This window comes from Cygnus atratus, chromosome 1, assembly GCF_013377495.2.
Source record: "Cygnus atratus isolate AKBS03 ecotype Queensland, Australia chromosome 1, CAtr_DNAZoo_HiC_assembly, whole genome shotgun sequence".
Lineage (NCBI taxonomy): Eukaryota > Metazoa > Chordata > Aves > Anseriformes > Anatidae > Cygnus > Cygnus atratus.
This window is the reverse complement of record NC_066362.1, coordinates 110,788,407-110,809,600: the sequence shown is the minus strand read 5'-3', so window position 1 is coordinate 110,809,600 and position 21,194 is coordinate 110,788,407. Positions and strand designations below refer to the sequence as shown.

General features: G+C 41.1%; 1 protein-coding gene across 1 annotated transcript in view; it reads left to right on the top strand.

Annotated features, from left to right (window-relative positions):
• The window catches only part of URB1 (URB1 ribosome biogenesis homolog), a 49,092-nt gene that overhangs the window by 9,970 nt on the left and 17,928 nt on the right, over positions 1-21,194 (top strand). The window contains 17 exon segments of the mRNA XM_035545797.2: positions 168-363; positions 1,625-1,762; positions 2,134-2,307; positions 2,936-3,086; positions 5,650-5,772; positions 7,396-7,508; positions 8,725-8,844; positions 11,866-11,982; positions 12,667-12,805; positions 13,868-14,038; positions 15,058-15,254; positions 15,577-15,801; positions 16,336-16,515; positions 17,335-18,190; positions 18,908-19,109; positions 19,202-19,379; positions 20,564-20,622. Coding sequence (XP_035401690.1) covers positions 168-363; positions 1,625-1,762; positions 2,134-2,307; positions 2,936-3,086; positions 5,650-5,772; positions 7,396-7,508; positions 8,725-8,844; positions 11,866-11,982; positions 12,667-12,805; positions 13,868-14,038; positions 15,058-15,254; positions 15,577-15,801; positions 16,336-16,515; positions 17,335-18,190; positions 18,908-19,109; positions 19,202-19,379; positions 20,564-20,622 — 3,339 coding nt within the window.

The following is a 21,194-nucleotide window of genomic DNA, read 5'->3' as shown; positions in this document are numbered from 1 at the left end:
CTCAGAGATTATGTGAACAGTTTGAGAGATCTTGCCTTGGATTTGTCATAGTGACAGAGGAAATTCAGCTTTTTGCATTACAGTATTAGCTTGGAGTTGAAGAGTTAGAATTGCATGTAGTATCGAAGTGGGGATTTCTTTCTTAAAGTATTTATTATCTTCAATAGGGGAGGAAATGTGGTGCTCCTGCGCTTTCTGCTTGGTTTAAAAACTGCAACAGAAGATGAAATGGTTGCTGATCTCGTGGTGAATATTCTAAAAGTATGTCCAGACCTATTGAATAGGTACTTTAAGGAGACCCAGTATTCCTTTGTTCCTAGAGTGAAGTCAGCTTGGATGGACAATATGAAGTTACTCAAAAAGGTAAGAGTATGAATGATGCATACCACTTCTACATAGAAATATGCAATTCCAATACTCTTTCTTTTCCTCCGAAAACCGGAATAGTGTTGGCTAAGCAATACTGCAGAATTATCCAAAATCATAATAGGAAAGATGGTAAAAAAAAAAAAAGTTACCCAGCAAAGGACCTTTGGTTAGGAAGCCTGCCTTTGCAGTTCTTACAGACAGATATTATAATGCATTACAAGTGCTGCCATTGCTGTGTAAAAATTATTATAGTTTGGATACTGTTGTCATTCAGGACCCAGTCAGCCTGTGGTGTGGCCATGTTAGGTATAAACTAACAGAATTGTTTTTAACTTAGACGAGGTCCTCCTAGCGAAGAGTTTCATTGAAATGAAATAAGTCGAAGATCAGGGAGTGGAGTTTTTTATTTTCGTGTTAGAAACGGCTGTTCTGTTTTGGAAGAAGCTCAGGTTTGAAGATATATTGTGTTCACAGCTGTAAGTGAACAGTATTTTAAGAGAGCTTATTGAAATCACTAAAAAGGCAGACAGGCACAGAATTTCATAAATAATGGTTTTAAAATAAACCAGCAGTGAGGAAGTTAGGTGATGGAGTTTTAAGTGAGTTAAAAGGGAAGGACTTAATGGCTCTGAAATAACACCATCAATTACTGTGGACATGTCAGGAACAAAGCAGCAGGATGCTGTTAAATGTCAAAGTTAGTAAATGGAGGGGGGGGAAATGGCATCCTGTTTTCTGTGGGTGCTAAGGAAAATGAGCTGTGGCTCAGAGCCACAGTTGCTTTAAAAAGTGTAGACAGAGTGAGCTGGAAGGTCACTTGCTAAAGAGCCACGTTTAGAGCAGGAGGCTGTATAAACATTAAATTAAACCAGGAAGGAAGAGATGGGCATAAGAAATAGCGGGAAACCTCATGTTGCTGGTACCGTTTTAGAGATGTGGCAACATAGAAGCCCAGCTAGAAAAAACTTCTGTCCTTTCTGAGTCTTCCTCTGCCTCTTTGCTTTAGCTTGAAGTGAGCAAATGCGACCTGTAATCTGTTGAAAGGTGTTGGCTTTTAGGAGGGGTGCAGGTTGGATGCAGATGTTTCATTTCATGGAACAGCCTGGGGAGATGCTCTTTAGCATTCCTGTGTAAAAGTTGATATTTAGTGCTGTCATTGTGTTTGAAAAGTCAAAGCTCTTTTGTAAATCATTCCTCAGAAGAAGCTGTTATCTCTGTGACTATGTTAATTTTGATTAATCTGTTTTTATTTCAGATCTATGAGGTTCAACCAGACATTTCCAACTCTTTTAAGACTTCAGAGTTTATTCCTCTTCCCAGGCTGCTTTCTATGGTGATGGTAACGACAGTCCCTGCAGTGTGCAATAAAATAATGTTCACCCAAGGACTAAATGTAAGAGCAGTTTATATTTCAGTCAATTTTTATGTCCTAATTAATACTGTTTGACTTAAGTGTGGGATCATCCAAGAAGTTTAAGTTGGTTATAAGTTTTATATGGTCAATTGCAGCATAAAGCTGGCATGGGGAAGCCCTGGAACATGAGCTAAAACCTATTGGTACTGCTTCCAGCAGGTATTCTCAAGCACCAATGCTGCCAATGCTCCTTAGCAGTTTGGGCTGGGAATCTGAAAACCTACAGATTCTCTCCTAAGCTTAGAAAGTAATTAATTCATTAGCAAATGTTAACATACATTCAGAGTACAGAGAATGTTCAAAGCAGTAAGAAGAGTTACTGAAATATGAATTCAATTTCCCTCTTTCAGTTGCCCAGCAAAGTAGTGAAGCACAGCATACTGTCACTTGTGTCAATGATTCTGAAAAGAGCCTTGAAGAATATTGAGTACTGCTTGAATGAAGAAACTTGGCAAAAGTCAGAAATCTACTCACTGTCAACGATGCAGGAATTTGTACAGCTGTACAGAGAAGCCATCAGCAAGGTACAAAGTAAAAAGGCAGTTGAGGTCTCACATGAGTCATTACGTGGCAAGTACCTGCTCCTCTGCACTTTCTCCCTAAGTGGTTGTGGCCTGGGAGCAAGGAAATAGTGTCCTTTGGCAGGGGGAAGCTGTGGTTTAAAAGGTGTTAATAACTGGTGTGGTAGTAGACTAGTTTTCTAACAAATCTGGCTGATGGAAATTATGAATAAAACTTTGTTGTCAGACAAATTCGTAACGTTGGCAGCTATTGTGCTGCAAATGAGTTTCAAGAGCAGGGTCAGAAGCAAATTTCCCTGGTTCAAGTAAATTGAACTCAGCAGAGTTCATTCAGTTAGAAGTTACTAGACGAGGTATCCTTAGAGTTGATAGTATGCCATTAAGATGAAAAAAACAAACCTAAACTTTTTACAGGAGTCTTTTTCAATAAAATGTTCTTTCATGTATTTATGTTATGCAGAATTGAAGGTAAACTACTTGATTTCAGATCTTCTTCAGAGTCAATAGAAGATCAGTTACAAACTTTGTGAAGAGCAGCAGCTCCTCATGTTGGCTGGTTGTAAATATTTGCATTGGAGTGGCTTTGTCTCACACAGGAGAGTTAATACAATTTTTCTCTTTTTTCTTCTAGCTTTTACCAGACATGAACAATATAGTAGCTGTTTGGCAGTCCCTTCTGAAGCAAGGGAAAGAACATCCTGATGGGCAAGAGGAAAAAAGGGAAACTGCTATTTCCACTGTGGAAGAAATGACTGAGACAGCAGAAGCTGCAGAACAACATGGTAGGCAAAGCAGGTGAAGTCATCACATCTTACATGTGTGTAAATGGGTGTTGTAAAATCCTCTCCCCGTGTAAGGCAGTTAACCAGCAGAGTCCAGATACCAGCCATGCATTTACTACTCAGCTTTGCTTTGTTCACTTCTTCAGGCAGTTTAATTCTGACTGTTGTCAGAATTGCCTAAAACACAGTTTGACATAAAGGCTGGCATTGCTACTGGGAGGTTAAGCAGTGTGACTTTCAGCTGTTGCAGCATCACAGAATATTTGAGTTTGGTAGGTACCTCTGGTGACGACCTGGTCCAACCCCCCTGGTCAAACAGGGCCACCTAAACAGCTTGCCCAGAACTTTGTCCAGTTGGGTTTTGAAGATCTCCATGGAGGGAGACTCCACAACCTCTCTGGGCAACCTGTGCCAGTGCTCCGTCACCTTCAAAAAAAAAAAAAAAAAAAAGTGTTTCCTGAGGTTCAGATGGAGCCTGCTGTGTTTCAGTTTGTGCCTTGTGCCTCTTGTCCTGGCACTGAGCACCACAGAAAAGAGCCTGACTCCATCTGTTTTTCACCCTGCCCTCATTTATTTATAGACACTGATGAGAACACCCCTGAGCCTTTTCACTGGGCTAAACACTCCCAGCGCTCGCAGCGTGTTCTCATGAGAGAGATGTCCCAGTCCCCCAGTCACCTTTGTGACCCTTCCCTGGACTATCTCCAGTAGCTCCATATCTCTCTTGCACTGGGGAGCCCAGAACTGGACACAGCATTCTAACTGTGGCCTCACCAGTGCTGAATAGACAGGAAGGATCTCCTTCCATAACCTTTGCATAATGGCAAACACTTTGCATAATGCAGCCCAGGACACCATCTGCCTTCTTTGCTGCAAGGGCACATTGCTGGCTCATGTTCAGCTTGGTGTCCATCAGCATCCCCAGATCCTTTTCTGCGAAGTTCTTTCCAGCTAGGTTGCCCCCAGGATGTACTGGTGCCGGGGGTTGTTCCTCCCCAGATGCAGGACTTTGTACTGCCCTGTGTTAAACTGAACCCTTCTGTCCTTGATCCTCCTGTGCTAGTACAAGTATTTTGCTGTGACACAATAACACAGGCAGGGGAGCTGGAAAATAGCTTTGGGTGATTTTAGTCTGTCATGTTATTTTACCATGAGATCATTTTTTGTGAAGCAGCTAGTTACTCTGGCTATACAAATGCTTGTGTTGCTGTAAGCACAGGAGTGGAAACGTGCAAATTCTGGAAGAGGGACAGAGGGTTGTTGTCAAAGGCTTCAGTTTTATTCTCACAAAAACGATGTCTTTACTGAAGGACTTGCTTTCATCATCCCATTGCAGGGAGCTGGAATTTTTAGCACTCCTCTGTAGCTTGGCTAGCAGCCTGCAATGGTTTGCTTATAGACTGAAGATAAATCTACAGACAGCTTCATGCCCTTGACAGGGCGTGTTCCACATTGAGACTTTCTGGAGCAGAGAGTTCTTCAGAGAATGTCCTTCTGTGTGTGACTTCAGGCGGCGGATTAGTTCTCAGTGCTGACCCTCCAAGGCTATTTACTGGTAGAGTGCCTGCTAAAACCAATGGAGCAGCTATTTTTTTTTTTTAAAGAACTGTAGCTTTAGTTTCTCTTCATGCTAGAATGATAATATTCTATTAGTTACTCTTAGTTCACCTTTTGCAGCTTTATTTGCACTGTGGCAACCAGAAAATTCTCTTCTAATGGAAGTTGAGACTCGGGCAAACAGTGACAACATTTGTGTATGGCATCCCTCCAGTTCTTCATGGCTCCCTGAGGGAGAGCTAGTTAGCAGGAAGAAGATAAGTGTTAAAAAAAAAGTTCTGGCTGCCTTTCATTTATTTTGCTTCCTCTCATTAGTAACTGGATAACAAGTAGCTTTTATGCATCCTTATGTTATAAACCGAAAGAATATTTAGCTGCTGAAATGGCTTCTCGTAAGTAGATGGCTGCCTTAGCCGGGGTTGGCATTTCTCTCTTACAGATACATGTTGTCATCCTCTTGTCAAGAGGACATCTTGGAAAAAGAAATAAGGGAAAGAAAGAAACCTTTAACTGAACTAATAAATTAGTGTGTTGGCTTATGCCCTTCCCCAGTCAAACCTACCTGGCATTTGGTTAAAATAGTATCCCCAAAAAATAGCGGCCTGGCTATCATTTCTTTCTTCACTTTTTTTCTGTGTTTCAGCCTTAAATTGAACAGCAGTGGGATTGGCTGGATTCTTCTAGAGGTTGTTAAAATGTTGAGGTTATCTTTATCTCTGTGAGCACTTCAGAATCAAATTAAAAATGGCAGTTGTCACTTTAAACACTGAATACGTTGACAGAATATTTGTAAAATTAAAACAGGAATACTGGAAAAAGGGAATTGGGGATTCCATTATGTGTTGTTTTTTTTATCCTGTTGTTAGTGAGGAAGGTGACTGATCAGTTCATAGGCAGCTCTACTGAAAATATTATTAGTGATTCTCATGATTGGTAATGTAGGTGCTACACTGTTTTTTGTTGATGTGAAGGAAGGAGAAACTAATTATGCTAACACTTGATTTAGGTTCAGATGATGCTGAGACACTGTTTCTGAAAGCTGCCTTGCTTCAGGTCATATGCCTTTATCAGAAGGTTGTGCCCCACTTGGTAGCACGGAGCAACTTTGATTTTAGCAAGCTCTTAAAAGGTACGTGATGCGTATTTCTTTTACCTTTATTGCTTTCACTGGCTATTTGCAAAGTAAGTTATTTCCTCACTCTTCTTAACCACAATGATACAGATTTAGTGTTAAAAGAGTAGTTCATATAAAGTTTGGGGTGAAGGAGAATCATGTACCAATTCGCCAGTCTCCTCTGGAAAATCTTAGCATTCAAATACATATATTTTTTCCATGTGCTGTGGTGTTAATTGTTTTGATTTTATTATAGCTATGCAGTGTATGGGGAGAAGAGCAGTATTCTGTATGGCATTACCTGCTGTGAAAAATCCATATGAGGAAGCATATTAGCAATATTGTTGTGTTTTTGTCTGTGGTGTCGTGTTCACTGGGGGGTATGCCTCTTCACACAGCAGGAGTCAACAGATGTTCTGTACCTGCTTAATGCAGCAAGGATGATGACCCACTAATCATGGGCTGTGGGTAAGATCTTCCAGTACTGCTTGTGGTACAATAAAGACAGCCATTACTCTCTCCATTTGGAGGAGAGAGTAAAATGTTATTTGGGCATTATTGCTGTCTGTGGGCCAGCAGAGCTCATAGGCTACCAAATTAGAACAATTGTCCAAGTCCTAGGCAGGTCTGGGATTTATAAGAATGAGAGTTATGTGAAAGCCATGCTTAAAGCCTGTCAGGGGAGAAAGGGGATTTAAACAAACAACAACCCCCGCCTCCTTCCCCCAAATCAGCTGTCTTATCACATAAATCCAAATCGCACATCCTGTTTGTCCCATTATTTCGTATACCGGTCTGCTTTTTTTCAAAATGGACAAAAGGCAGGACACCTTTTCATGAGGCAGAAATCTCTTTGATGGCATGTTTTGTTACACAATAAAATAATTAAGTTGGAAAATAAAGTGTCATTCTCAGAAGGGAGCTTGGATATTTGTTTTGATGAAAGAGGATAAGGTAGACAAAGATGTGGGGTAAATTAATCATGAAACTTCCCTCCTTTGGATTCCAGCTCGAGAGTTGTGTTGTTCCTTCCCCTTGCCCTGATTGAAACATACTCTCCAAAGGCAGCATGTTTTTCTGCCTTCTATCAGCATGTGCTTTAAACAGCTGGTACTACTTTATTTGGTCTTGCAGTTGATTAGGCTTTTGATGTGATGCTGTCTTTCTAAAGTTTACTGTTCTCTCTCTAATGCGGACCACAAAGGTACTATACAGACTATGAAGAGTACACTGCCATCAAAGCTTTATACAGCTGATCTCAGACTGCAGTCGAAGTGTGGGGAAGTCAATTTTTAGAGCTTACTTCGAGGGTCTCTGCACAACTTTATGGCCTGTAGGGTGAATGGTTATGATGTTGAGGGTGGCTGAGACCGATGAAAGGGGTTTTGTATTCCCATTCCTCAGCAATAGCTTGTGCCAGGGGCAGGTGTGAGACTCTCCCTGCTGGGTTCCAGCCTTAGATCAGCCAACAGTAATAGGTTTGTCTGTGTGCGTGTAGGTCTTATGGTCTGGAAGCTTACGAATTGCCAGTTTATCTCAGAGTGGTGTTTTGAAACCCTAAATGATTATTAGCGTTCCTGATGATCTCAGTAAGATATTCCAAAGTAACGTTGATTATTTATTGCTTTCAAACCTCAGGTATTGTCACTGAACAGGGCCTCCGGGAGGAGGTCCCCGCTGTTCTGCAGTACCATATACTGAAAGTGGCACTGGAACTTCCTGCAAATAAATTTGCCTGGTTCAGAGTACAGGTAAGACTTCAAGGCAGGTTTATGCTTCTTTAGCCCATAGTCCTCAAATCCAGAACTGCCTGCTTTTAAACTAGTCCCAGTCTAGTTCTTTTAGAGGGTAACCCTTTTGTATCACCAGTAGGAATTACGGACTTAACATTAGTAAAGAATTCTTTCTGAGCTGAAAAGTTTTTAAGCAAGGACAGAAATTTTTGTCTATCTGAAGAGGGCTGACAAGGTTCCTTCAGCTCTTGTTGTCCTTGGAGAACTGCAAGAGTAAGAATTTTCTGTTTTCTACTTGTCTAGAAAGCCTTAGATTTCAGATCAAGGAGATGAACCAGTGAGGTTCATTCACATTCCACCCATTCCCGGTGAAGATTCTGATGTTTAATGAGGCTGTCCCTCTTCTCTGTAATTACTGGAAAATTTCAGGGTCCCTGCTCTCTTCTTTACCGCAGGCTTGTAAAATTACGGAGGTGTAGACAGTCTTCTGTAGATGTCTGGAGAAAGAGTGGGCCCAGCTTTGAGGGGAAGCAGAGGGACCCATGGGTGTTTGACTGTGATTCTGTGTTATAGATTTTATGTCATTATGCAGTTGGTCTTAAAGGAGAAGTGAGGAGAGTGAAAAACAAAGGAAAATCCAAGAAATGGGCAAAGAAGCTAATGTATTTTCTTCTGTATACTAGAAGGGCAAAGCTAGAGGTTTTAACAGAAAAGATAAAAGCCAAATCTGGCAACATTACAGAGGGTTACAAAATAGTAGACATCAAATACAAGTCAGTGAGAAAAGCAGGGGAAATGGCTGGAGGATCGTCATTTGATATTCGGATAGCGTTCAGCATCCCTGTGACTTGTACTGTTTTCCTTTCTTTGAGGATCAAATTCAATCTCTTAAATGATTACAGTACTGTCTTATTCAGACAGTACTTGTAGGAAATCTGAATTCCTGGGGATAACAGAAATATAAATAGAATGGATGGTTGTGGAGGAAGGTGGCTTTATCTGGGACTCTTGTATTAGCTGGTGTTTCTGCTACTCCTCTCTTCTCCCATTTTCCAAAAAAGCATATTATACTTATCTTCCTGGTTCACAGAATGCAATCATCCCATTAAGTGCTGGCTTTGGTACTTTTGGGCATGTCTATAAAATCATATACTTATTACATATCTGCTTTAGTGCAAAATAATCCTGTACAGTGCTGCTGTACCAAAGGAATTTTATTACATTTGTCTTTTAGGATGTCTCTGAGACAGAAAAGATAGCTGGTGAAAAATCAGTATTTTATTTACTTATGAAAATGTTTGTTACAAGTAACCACTCTCATCTGAAAATTTCAACCAAAAAGCTGATTATCAAGGTAAGCGTTTGATCTGAAATATCAGGATATTCACAATATTCCATTGGTCTGAAATTTCAAGACTCTAAAAACTTTTTCTTAAAGTAGATACATTTACTGCATGCTTGTGTGGCCAACGGAGTCGTCTTTCCATTGACTGTCACTGTTCTGGGAAATTGCTGTAACCTATTAGCCAAGTACTCTATGAAAGCAAATGCTGTCAACTGAATTTGCTGCAACAGTTGATGAAGCAGTAAGAAAAACATCTTCAGTGTTTGTCCATCCCCTAGGCTGAATTAAATGTTATGATGTAATAAACTGATGTAGTTTGTGCCTGCAATGGCCTAGACATTTGATCAAGTAAAGATTGATTTTGATCTTTCTTTTTCTTTGTTTTTTTTATCTTGATGTATTTAATCTGCACTTTTTCACTCTTGCCTTGCTGAAGTCTTATGCATACCATGTTCATTCTGCCCTTGTAAAGTCGTCTTTGTTAGTCTGAATCAAGCTATGATTTAAGGAATGCTTTTGTCTTAAAATGAAATAAAATCCACTTCCGTGCATTTAAGTAGGAAAGATCTGACTTTCAGAAGTGCTCATCAACTGCAAGTCTCAAGAAGACTGGGCATCTTTTAGTTATCTTAGTAGGGATAGTCCTACGTTAAAAACAAACCCAACCAAACAAGCTTTCTTTCTCCCTAAGAACAAACCTAAAAAGGTGTTCTGAGCCCTGACCGTAATGTCCTGTAACTATAGTTGCATACAAGTTTATGTTTCTTGCACTTAATTTCTGCATTTAGCTTCAATTACAGGGTCCAGTTGTAATGTCCAGTCCACTAAACCAAAGCTAGAGTGGTTTAATTAGGTTTTAGTTCCCTTGGTCACTGCAGGGGATTAGAGGCAGGTTAACTTTGTCTTGCAGTAATGAAGAATATCTCAATCAAAAGCTACCCAGTGCAGTTTTTCTCGTGTATTTGGATTCTTTTGCTGAGTGGAGATGTGGGCTGCCTGACTCATTCTTGTTTCCTCTTTTACTTTCAGTCCATTTCATTTTCTCTTAGAAAAGACAGAAGCAGTGAAGTTAGGGCAGTTATGTCAGCAGAAAGGCTGCTAAGAATAGGTGCTAATGAGTGTGTTTTGCTTATTTTTCAACACTGTGCCGTATAATCGGAAAGCATGTTTTTGGATTTCACATTCTGTTCCTGCCTGTTTTCATGAGAGCTACAAGTGTATTTCTATTTTGAGACTCTGCCAAAAATAGTGAGTTATTTAAAAATGGATCTTTTTTTATTTTTTTTTTTTTTCTCATTAAATGAATTATCCTGTCAGATTCTTGTAAGCAGCAGTGTTATTTTTATAGCTGCTGGGGTGTACACAGAGTAAATATTGAGCAAATGAGCTGTGATGGCTTTCTTTGTATTTTGGGTATGGGGGGAAACAAAGGCATGGATTCATCCCGCATAATTTCAGGCATTCAGCGTAGGTGCCGGAGTTTGGAAGCTGGTCAAGGTTTCATCTGTTGTTGGGAGTGAGGGACAGGCAGATACACCATTGTGTAGTTCAAATTGCCTGCCATCTGGATTGTCCTTCAGACAGCCATTCCTCCTCCTCTTCTTCCTACTCACTCCTTTCTCTCACAGAGGGAGCATAGGTTCGCCAAGTTCCTCATTTGGGTGTCTCAGAAAAGAGCCTGAATTTAGATCGGATGAAAGTGGGCAAAATTTTCTAAGTATGTTAACACTTGTGACTTGACTCTGGTAAAACTGTCTACCTCCCCACCCAAGCCACCTACAAGTATGCCCAGACTTCTCTCTGAGCAGTGGTCATGGCCTACAGTTCATTTACTTTCTGTTTACCCATTCACCCAACTCTTTTCTGCACAAATAGCCTGATTTTGATTTAAAATAGCAATGATTTTTTCTCTTGTAGTCCATCAGTAGTTTTCAGTAGCCTCTCAACGGGCTGTTTTAATGGTTCTGGCCTTTTTTTTCTTTTTTTTTTTGTCTTACCATAACGACACTCTGGGGTCACAAAGAAGTACAACCCACTTAAAGCAGCACAGCTGGCCCCCCTGACATAGCAAGAGTAAGGTTTGCTGAGGTGAAAGGAATGAATGCTCTGTGTTGTTAACCTTGACCTTAGTGGTGTTTGTGCTGACTGACTGCTGACAACAGAAGGACTTTGCTGTGTTGACCCAGAAGTCCTTCTGGCTCTTAGCTTTCGTTATGCCTTTGGGAGATCCTCCTTTCCAGTGTAAGGTGGTGCTGCGGTAGGTTCCTGTGTCCTGAGTGCTTGTCGAAGCCTTGCATTCCAAACGTATAGGAAGGAAAGCTCATAGTGAAATCATCACATGCTTGCTGTCTGTCAGGTGGACAGCTGTTGGCAGCAGACTTGAATACTGTGCGTACGGGATCCATCCCATACGCGTGATCTGTGTGAGGACAGGAACAAGGTGAAGTAGTGCGGGATTTGTGCTGCACACAGCAAGTGAGAGGATGACAGGCTCTGAGAAGACAGGAGCGGAAAGAAGCTGCTGTTAGCAGATTTTTCCAGTAGTGAGTAAGCTGTGTTTTGCCTCTTTGGTCATTCTTAAAGACCTCCATTCTCTGCCCCATGGCTGCTAGGACTCCTTCTTGCTCACTTCCTACGGAGCCTGTGTGTGTCTGGCAGAGCTTAGCAGGTTTCATTCATCAGCTGTAACCCACTCTTGCCTCACCTCTCAGCTCTTGCTGGGAGAGCAGTAAGCAAAACGGCAGTGATGAAGACACTAGGCCCTGGTCGTAGTTACACTGAGGCCAGATGATAAAGTCTTGGGAGGTTTGCTTTCATTTGAAAAAATGCATTCATTTTGAGACTGTTACGGAGTTAGAGTGGCCCTAATAAGTGGGAATAAGGCCTCTTGAACTGGGGGCGTGAGAATGACAGATACTGCTTTTCATCTACCTGCTGTTCGTTTCTTTCCAAGAAGAAAACATGAATTTGCTATACAAAAGGATCTATATTTTTATTTATTTTTTTACACCCTTCTGTTTTTCTGGACAGGTTTTACATGACAGCGGAGTGTTTGAGTACACGTGGAAGGAACTTTCAATTTGGCTGGAACACTTGGATAATACAAAAGAAGACAAGAAGGAAGCAGTGATTCAATTTTTGGAAAGGGTAACAACTGTTCAAGTTAGCTGGATAAACAATGCCAGGAATAGCATTAATGGAAACTAATTATCTTGTTGCTTTTGTTGAGAAACCTCTCAGAGATCAGTGAATGAATTCTGAGAAAGGCAGTGCTTTCTCTTTACTGTGTAAAGAAAAAATTCTTTACACAGAGCTGACAGCTTTGTCTTGGGTGGGAGGAGGGTGAAGTGATTTGGAGGAAAACTAAATCTAGAATGATAAGTCGTTATTACAGCATTGTTGATGTAAGAGTAGAGTGTTTGGGGTGGGGGGATAGCTTTTATCTCCTCTTTTCTTTACCCAGTAATACCTGCCAAAATTGTCAGACCTAAGAAACTTGTAGTCTTTTACAAGAAAAGTTGATGTTTCCTGTTTACTTTGCAGGATGTTAAATGCCCAGTGCTTCCTTTTCATCACAGTTTCCCCAGGGACTCAGTCTGTGGTAGCACTTCGGTTGCAAAATTGCAGTGGACCTTTCGTTTTCCGTCAGGCACAGGTTCCACGTACAGTGGTAACCACAGGCAGATTCCTGCAGAGGCATATGGGAATTGTCCTCCTAAAGCCTTCCTAGCTTCCAAGCGCTTTTAGCCCGTAGTCTTTTTTAACAAGTCATGGTTTCTGTGCACTTAATAGCCTATGCATTTACATTTATCTCTCAACCTGTGTTAACAGATCCTGTTGAAACTTGTGACAAACCCCTATCCATATACAGATAAAGCGGCAGACCTTGTCCAGGAGGCCAGTATGCTCCAAGTTAATATGTTTAAGCAAGACTCTGATAATGTCAGCATCCCCATCTCTCACATTGATGGTATGTGGTGATTCCCTCAACAACAGAGTGCTTTGGGACTTTGTGCTAAATCTTCTGGCCGTAATCAAGCAAACTAAAGAGTGATAACCATCTAATTCTTGCTTAAGTATAGATTTGTGGGAATTAGGCTTCTGGCTGTATTTAGTATCAAAAGTAGAAGTCTGAATTGCAAAGTTACCTCTTTGCCCCAAAATGTAATTTCTGATGCAGTTACGCTTTTTTAGCAGTATTTTAAATCTCTCTTTAGGGTCCTGCAGCAGCATTTTCTAACTAAAATGAAAGCTATTACATTTTCTCCCCTGGGACTGCTCATCTCCATTCATCCATGAAGTAGAGGGTTGGGGTGCACAAGGAACCTTCTAACTACCATGGCTGGAATTTTGCTGCCCATGCTGTCAGGGAGCAGTCACAGTCCTACTGCAGGCAAAATCAGAATTCTGCAGATGTGGACACTTAGACAGCTTACCATGTGCTAGCTATTCTGCTGTAACTGCCCATGCGTAGGTTTTTGCAGTACATAAATTTAAGATAATTGAGGTACCTTAACACTCAGTCCCAGATGGATCAGATGCCTTAAGTTGGCTCTGTTGCCAGCCACAGAATACATGGTAACACTGTTCTTCATATGTTAAATCTCTGGTTAACTCTTTGATGACCAAGATTTGGTTCTCTGTCTATACCAAGCTGAAAAGCTCTTCAAGGCCTGCCCAGGCTGTTCTTTTTATGGGGAAGTAGCTGCTCCCTTTCTACTTTCCCATACTTGTTTCCTGTCACCATGATGATCTAAGCCATGTTATCTCATGCAATCATGGTAGCAGCAGCCGATGCACCTCTTCTCTTCCCTCATTTCTGTCAGCTGAACAGCAGTGTTGAATGGCAAACCCTGAAACTGAGCACCGTAAGAGTGATTTTTGTTAGACAAATGTCTCTTATCCTGTCTTTTATCCCTTTTCTGCTTTGGGTATTCAGAAGCAGCCTCATATTCCTGAAGTGTTGGATTCTGCTTCCATTGGTACCTAGTTAGTCTGAATCCTCAGCTTATACTTTTTCTGCACACAATAGATGTCCTTGATATGGTGGATGTCCTAGTTGAGGATAGTGATGGCCTAGATGAAGAAATTGGCTTCACTTTAAACGAAGATACCATTATCCAAACATTTCCATTCAGTGCTGTTGTCCCTGCTGCGTTAGAAGCCAGGAATAAACTGCTGCTTCAGACTGAAAATGAAACAGGTACAAACTTTTTTGTTTCTCTGTATCATTCATGGGAGTGGGCTCCACAAGACTTTTTATTATTACCATTGCCAGCAGAAAGAGGTACAGATTCATGGTTTTCCTTGCTCGGGAGAGGCTTATGAGATGCTTCTGTCCTTCTCTCCTGACCCTAGATAAGCTCTCTCTTGGTTTCTGGAGTAGGAAAAGAGGTGGAAATGTTGGCACTTTATAAACTACCATTCAAATGTAGGGGACTCTTACTGTGGGAGAGCAAACTGTCTAGGTGAGAGCAAGAGAGCTGAACTTTCCCAAGTGAAGTGCAGGGAAGTGGAGGAATCGAATGACCTCAGGCCAGACAAGAAACCCCTTTACAGAGGGGACTGAGGAGCAGTGCAGAATGTCCCTGCATGGATAATCTTGGCCTTAGACAGTTGTGCTTCAGTAACAGAGTGTTTAAAAATGGGATATGTGGATCCTGACAGGAAGGTGGTTTCAATGGCTGTAGGCAGAAAGGATTTGGTGAAGTCACAGGGGGAGCTGTTGGCTTGAGAGCAGGCTTTGCTAGCCTTCCTCATTGAGTCCAATCCACCTGAAGTGGAACTTTGACAGTTCTGAAATAAAATCCTCCAAATTTAACTAGCGTGCTTTAACCTGAGTGTATTCACTCCAGTACAAATCAGTTCTGCTCTTACGTAGTGCTGGGCTGGAGTCATTACTCATCAAAATGCAGGCAAGTTTAGCACAACGCAGGAAGGGCAAAGTTGGAAGGAAACAGGCCAATCTGAGCATGTATTTTGAAGTAGGGTGATAATTTACTTTGCCAAGGACTGCTACTGTATGGAGGATTTTTTCAGATACCTCAGGGAGGTTGGAACACTTGTCTGGCTTGTCAAAAACACCTTTTAGTCCTATTCGGTACTTTTTAAAATAATGCTTTAAGGCTTGTTACCCAAGTCGTAAGGAAAGAGGGTTGCCTTAGCGTGTGTGTTTACACAGATTACTTCAGAGGTGTTATTTTTTTTGTTTTGCCTTTCCAGGAGCACACATCGTAGAGTATCTTGTTGCTGTTTTCACTGACCTTCTGCACTCTCAGAGAGATGCCCTCGCCCTCTGCTTGATGTTCCAGCTGTATGATAAAGATCTGCAGTCCCTGAAAGTTTCTAAATATCCTCAGCTCTACCAATTTAACCAGTACTATAATCTCTGGATACCCCAGCAAGCTCGGGAACCTGTGGTATGGAATACCTGCAGTTACTTGAATGCTTGAGCCAGTATTACAAAAAAGCCCACAGTGTATAAAGGTTACCTTTTCTTCGGAAAGTGCATTAACATTCAACTAATCCTGTCTTCTTGATCCCGTTAGGGGACACAAATGCACTTAAGGGTATTTCTCTAACAACAGGAGAGGTCTTTGCTGTGGTTGGGAAGTGAAGCCAGAGCACAAGGGTCCTACCCTGGATTGTCAGTCCAGGATACAAAACAGGTAGCTAAAGAAACTTTAGGTAATATTCACCTTTAATTTTCTCTTATGTTTTTTTTTTTTCCATTTTAAACAGTTTAAAAAATGCAAAGAGGCATGCAAAGAACCTGCTCTGGCCCCAGATTCTGTGTTTGCAACTGTGCTAAAGAAGGCCTATGTAAGAGGAAGCAGTACCTTACTGGAAGATGAGATCCAGACAAAATTGAGAGACTTGGCTTCTCAGCTCCCATCTGAACAGCTTTTGTTAGGAGTAAAGCATGTGTTGCTGTACCTGAAATCCACGGTGGAGGACTTTGGCAATGTAAGAGTGATGTTGTGATGGCATTGCAGGTTTGTTTGGTTTATTTTAATGCAGCAAGTACAAGTGACTTGGCTGTTGAAACTTTAGGATCCAGTTCTGCAGCTCTTTCACATACTCAGCTCTCACTGAGGCTGTAGAGCATCAGACAAACCTGCACCTAATTTGTTTACAAATATCTAACCTTTTAATTGTTGAGGACTCTTTGATTTCTTTCGCATGGGTTACTTTGGTGATTTGCATGTAATGCAAATAAACTTAGGATTTCAAGCTGGCTCTTGGGTCTCCATAAGAAGCCTTTCTGGAGATTAAATTCATTGGCCTGTACTATATTGGAAGTCACACTGTAGATGAAAATCTGTATTTGTTTGGTACCCCGAGAATTTTCTTAGGATCAAGTTTTTACAATGGGGAATTCCGTCCCCCAGAAAGGTTGTCATCTGGGAAGTTCTTAATTTATTCTGTTACTTGTTAGATAGTTATCTTTGTCTCCATCTTCCTCTTTTCTCAAGTTCTAAGATGTCTGTGTTTTCACAGCTTAGTAAAACTTCTGGTCCCAGCCTTGTTGACTTCTTTTTGGACCTGCTGAGCAGCTTGTTGTGCCGGGGAAATCAGATAGAGCTGGGTAATCGGCAGAAACAAAAAGAGCATCAGAATGCATCAGATCTCTTTATGGATGAGGAATCTCTGATTACAGAGGAGTCTTCAAATGACAAGGTACAGAATATATGGGCCATAAGCTTACCTGATAGTAAACTTTGATTTGATTTATTCTCCAGGGAAATATCTGTAAGTTTTGCTTAACTGTTTATTAAAGCAAATCGTCTGAGATTTGAACGATTTTTTACCACAGATTTTGTTGATATGTTGTCACCAATCACCAAAGCATAAAATTGACTAATTGTGACAGAGAACGGGGAAACTAGTCCGGATCAGGCTTTGTGAGCATTGTGACTTGATAAGTCATGAGGATTTCTGGGATTTCAGCTAGGATTAAAGTGTGTCTGTTACATGATCTCTGTATAAGGGCTTGAATAGGATTTTGCTGCTTTGTGGAAGCTTACTACAGCTTTTGCCAGGCCTTCAGAAGGGCAGGGAATGAACAGGACATCATACACTTTATTTCACAGAGGTGTATTGAATGGAAAGAGGTTAATGCAGAGAGATGCTGTTAAGGTCTGGGGGAAGGACGTAGGGAAAAGTGAATTTTTCTCTCCTTTCATATGTTCTATGGATTTTTAGAGATTAGGATGGGATTGTATCAAGGAACCCCAGAATAAACAGTTTTCCCTTGGAAAGGTGTTTAGATGGGGAAAATGCTCAGTGAAGGCATACCTCCCACATCACAGATGTTGGAAGAATCGTAATAATATGCTTGTATTTCATTAATATTTTTATCTTCTGACCAGTTAATAGACAATTTCATGTCCAGTTACTGTATTAAACATGTTCTGGAAGATAGGCAGATAATACAATTTTCTTTTTCTGTATCTGTAATCATCCATTCAGTAATATTGTTACAATCATTTGTTACAGACCCTAGAAGATATGCTCATGCTGATTTTCAAGCATCCTACGCTGGAGAGTTGGTTCCTGGCTTTAGAACAACATTCTCTTCCTCAGCACAGTTTAAACCCTGTCACTGTGAAGCTCCTGTCAGCTCATGTAAATTCTGGTGTGCTCCAGCTGTTGAAGACAGGTGCCCTGATGTTGCAGAGCATGGATCACATACATGTGTTATCGAAATATTTTGAAGCAATCAGGAAAAGTGTCTTGAAAGAGCTACAGGCTGTGGGGAAAGAAGGAAAACAGGTCTCTCCCAAGAGGTCTCACCAGCTGGAGGCTCTTCAGGAATTGCATGTATACATGTCTGCAGCTCAGCTGAAAGAGATCACTTTAACCATGCTGCGGCTTCCTGAGATGAGCTTGACTACTCAGAAATCTGAAAAATCCCCTAAAAAAGGAAAACAGTTGAGTTTGTATGGACAAATTTTGGTGCAGCTCCTCACAGAGAGCTACCAAAGGCAACCCCAACGAGGAGAACTGCTGCTATCCACAGAGCACATTAAAGCTTTGGGGATATTGATGTCAGCATCAGCCAGTAAAGATCTGGAGGAAGTTTTCCTTCATGCTCTCCAAAGCGAGCCAGTATTTGCACACATGGTCAGCGTAGAGGTGCTTGTTCACTGCCTTAACCAGGGGTCAGAAACCTGCCTTGCCATTGTGGGCACGCTGATAAAACACCGTAGAACTCACCTGCTGCAGTTTGAGCTGTGGTGTCTAAGCTGTGACACTGAAAAGTACCTGAGGAAGAACATGGAGAGCTTTCTTCCACTCATTAATGTGTATTTGCAATGCAGGGACCAGTATGATTTCACCCGACCTTCCTCAGGTAAAGCCACAACTCATCCCTGTTTTATTCAGAAGGCCATATTCTCAGTGTAGGCCTTAAAGTCTTGGATCCTCTGCACAACAAGTAGAGCTCATAGAAGTTAAGTAATTAACTTCTAATTATTCTTTTTTTTTAAGCACTTTCCCAATATAAAAGGTAAAGGACTGTAGTGAAGCTTGGATGTTAGATTGAAGCAAGGTGCTATTATGGTCGCTGTTGCCTGGTTTTCTCTTCTGAAACCCTTAATTCTTAGCACATGTGAAAATCTCTCCTCGTGCTTTCCTACGTGGTTTAGTATAGGAAGTATGGGAAACCGCTAGCAAACTGAGTTGATTTATAAGGTACTTGTTAGCTGTCTGTTGACGTGAGATAAAAATTCCTACAAGTCCACAGTCAGAGAGCTGGTAAGGATTTCATCCTTCCTGATAAGCAAGGACAAGGCTTTTTGTTGTGACGTTGTCCCCCTTTTGAATGTCTGTGTAATTTTCCCATGTTTAATTATATCAGCTGTGTAGCAAGCGGTTATCTGCTGTATATACTAAATGCTTTCTAATGATGCTATTACAGAGTGCACTTCTCTGTAGCACTTTAGCAGATACTGTAGTATAACGGTTAGAAACTAAGTAATCCGGGGCTTGATTAGAGAATCGATTTGGAATGTTTGTAATTATAAGTCTGTTGTTGCTTAACACGCTCTGTGAAATGTGTCCCCTCCAGTTGTCTCAGCTGTTATACCTGTCCTGAGAAAAGCTCTGTGGAAAGAGCTCTCCAGTGTATTTCAAGACACAGAAACATCACACGAGGTCACTCTGAAATTGCAAGTTCTTTCCAAGTTGTTGCCATCTGCAGAAAGCAAAGGGCTGCGAAAGCTTATGGACCAGCTTCCTGCTGCTCTGGAGAAAGCAGGAAATAAGGAGAGGTAAGCAAATTCGGTTGCTCTGTTCCATGATTAAATTTGTGTCATAAAGCTTTGTGGTAGATATGTATGAATGCAGATATGTATTTCCACAGTTGGACAGTGGCAGATGCCATATCTAGAGTGCTTGAAAACTCTGAAGAGCTGAATTCCTGGAGGAGAAGCCTGTTGGCAGCCTGCATGAAGGGATTAATTGCCGTGTACAACAACAGTAAAGACGAAAGCAAGCAAGAAGTGGAAAGGTCAATGCTGCTGAGGCTAGAAGAATTGCTGGTGAGGCTTCTTATGTCCATTGCCAGCATCCAAAACTGTGACTGTGTGGATATATGTTACAGTGCTTTTGTGTTTGTGTCTTGGGTTTTATTTTTTGTTTTAGAGATTATGGCTTCTATGGGCTTTTAATAGCTTGTACAGAGTTAATTTTGTCCTGCCAGACCTTTATGAGAACCAGTTTTGAATTGTGCTGGATGATAGCTTTCTGCTAACAGTGCTCTTGAAAAATCAGTGCTCAAGGTGTTGTAGAGTTAAAAACCAAAGGTTGCTAATGGATGTTTTAAAGAAAAGCATGAAGAGTGACAAGATAGGTGTGCTTCTGACAAGATCCACCTGCCATGCCTTCTGAACTCAATGGCAGAAATGCAGCTGACTTTGATCATAAAATCATTCCCTCTGTACTACTGTATTTTTTTTTAATTGGGTAGGGTAAGCAAATCCTTGTAGGACATAAAAATTGAAGGTCTCTCCAGGCAGCCTTTGACCTCTTTCTGGCTTCTGGTGAGACTCTCTTTCTTTTAGGACCTGATCATGCAGGACTGGAGTCTTGAAGGACCTGAGGGGCCGTTTTGTAGTGTTAATTTTGATTGTGTTGGCAGGCCTGCTAAGGTTAACGCTTAGCATTACCAGGACTGCTGGCATGTGCAGCTGTCAGCCTTTTGAAAACTGATTGTTGTTTATTGTGGTCTATAGCATTTTAGGGAAGACAAATTTTATTAAAGAACAAATTGTAGACCCAGCTCATCCAGCTATTATATCTGTTTGCCACATGCAGATGTTGGGTAGGTTAAGCACACTGTAGGTACATGAAAATCTTCTAGTGTGTGAGTAGCAGACTCTTGCTTTGACTTAACAATGTTTGATTCCTTTCACACTTCCAGAGTGTGAAGAGTTTCAAGACCGGTGGTTTGGTTTTTGGTACCTAGAGACCAGCTTGCTTTTTAATTACATACAGCCAGTATGCTTACTTTCTCCCAGGCCCAACAAAATAAGACTTGCAGTTTCATTTGAACCAGGAGGTAGGATTGTTATGTCCAAGGGTTTTCTTCCCTTCCGATTGTCCCACCTAAGTGTTTGGCTTGCCTGTTTTTAGTGTGTTTGTGGAACAGAAATTGCTGGTCTCGATGTTCTGTAGAAATTTTGTATGCTAAATGTAAACGTCTTTTTGCATACTGCACGCACAGCGCTTTGTTGAAGAAGTGGACCCAGATGACTGGTACAACCTTGTGAAGACGGGACTCAAGTAAGTAGTTTTGAGAGGCACCAAAGATGCTGTTCTGTTCACTTGGCCTTGTCCTGCATTATATTGGAAACGTCCTGTCTCCCTTGAATTCACCCAAATTTGATGCTCCTTGCTTCTCAGGATGAGCTTTTATGCCACATCCACTGTCCTGGTGGGAGCCTGAACCTGCACAGCTGCAGGCAGATTTGTGTTTTGTGCTCTGGTTTGTGTAACTGACATGGCTAACTGGATAGTTGGACCGGTTTCTTTTCATCTGGCATGAAGAAGCTTTATGTCTATATAACTCCTTTTTGTTTGAGGTATTTCTTGAATTGAATTCATATGAAAACAGAATCCGATCTTTCACTTTAAATGTGAACCATTTAAATAAAAGAAGGAAGTGGGTAGTTAAGGATAATCTTAACTTCTGTGTAGGTAGAAGTGTTAATATGAAGGGTTGCTGTCTGAAGGGTTAGTCTGAAAAATTTTCATTCCTTGTTAAGCTACATTGCAGCTACAAGTGTGACTGTGTCCTGATCCTGTTTCTTTTTGATAAATAAGATACCAATGTTGCATCAAAAGAATTCATTCAA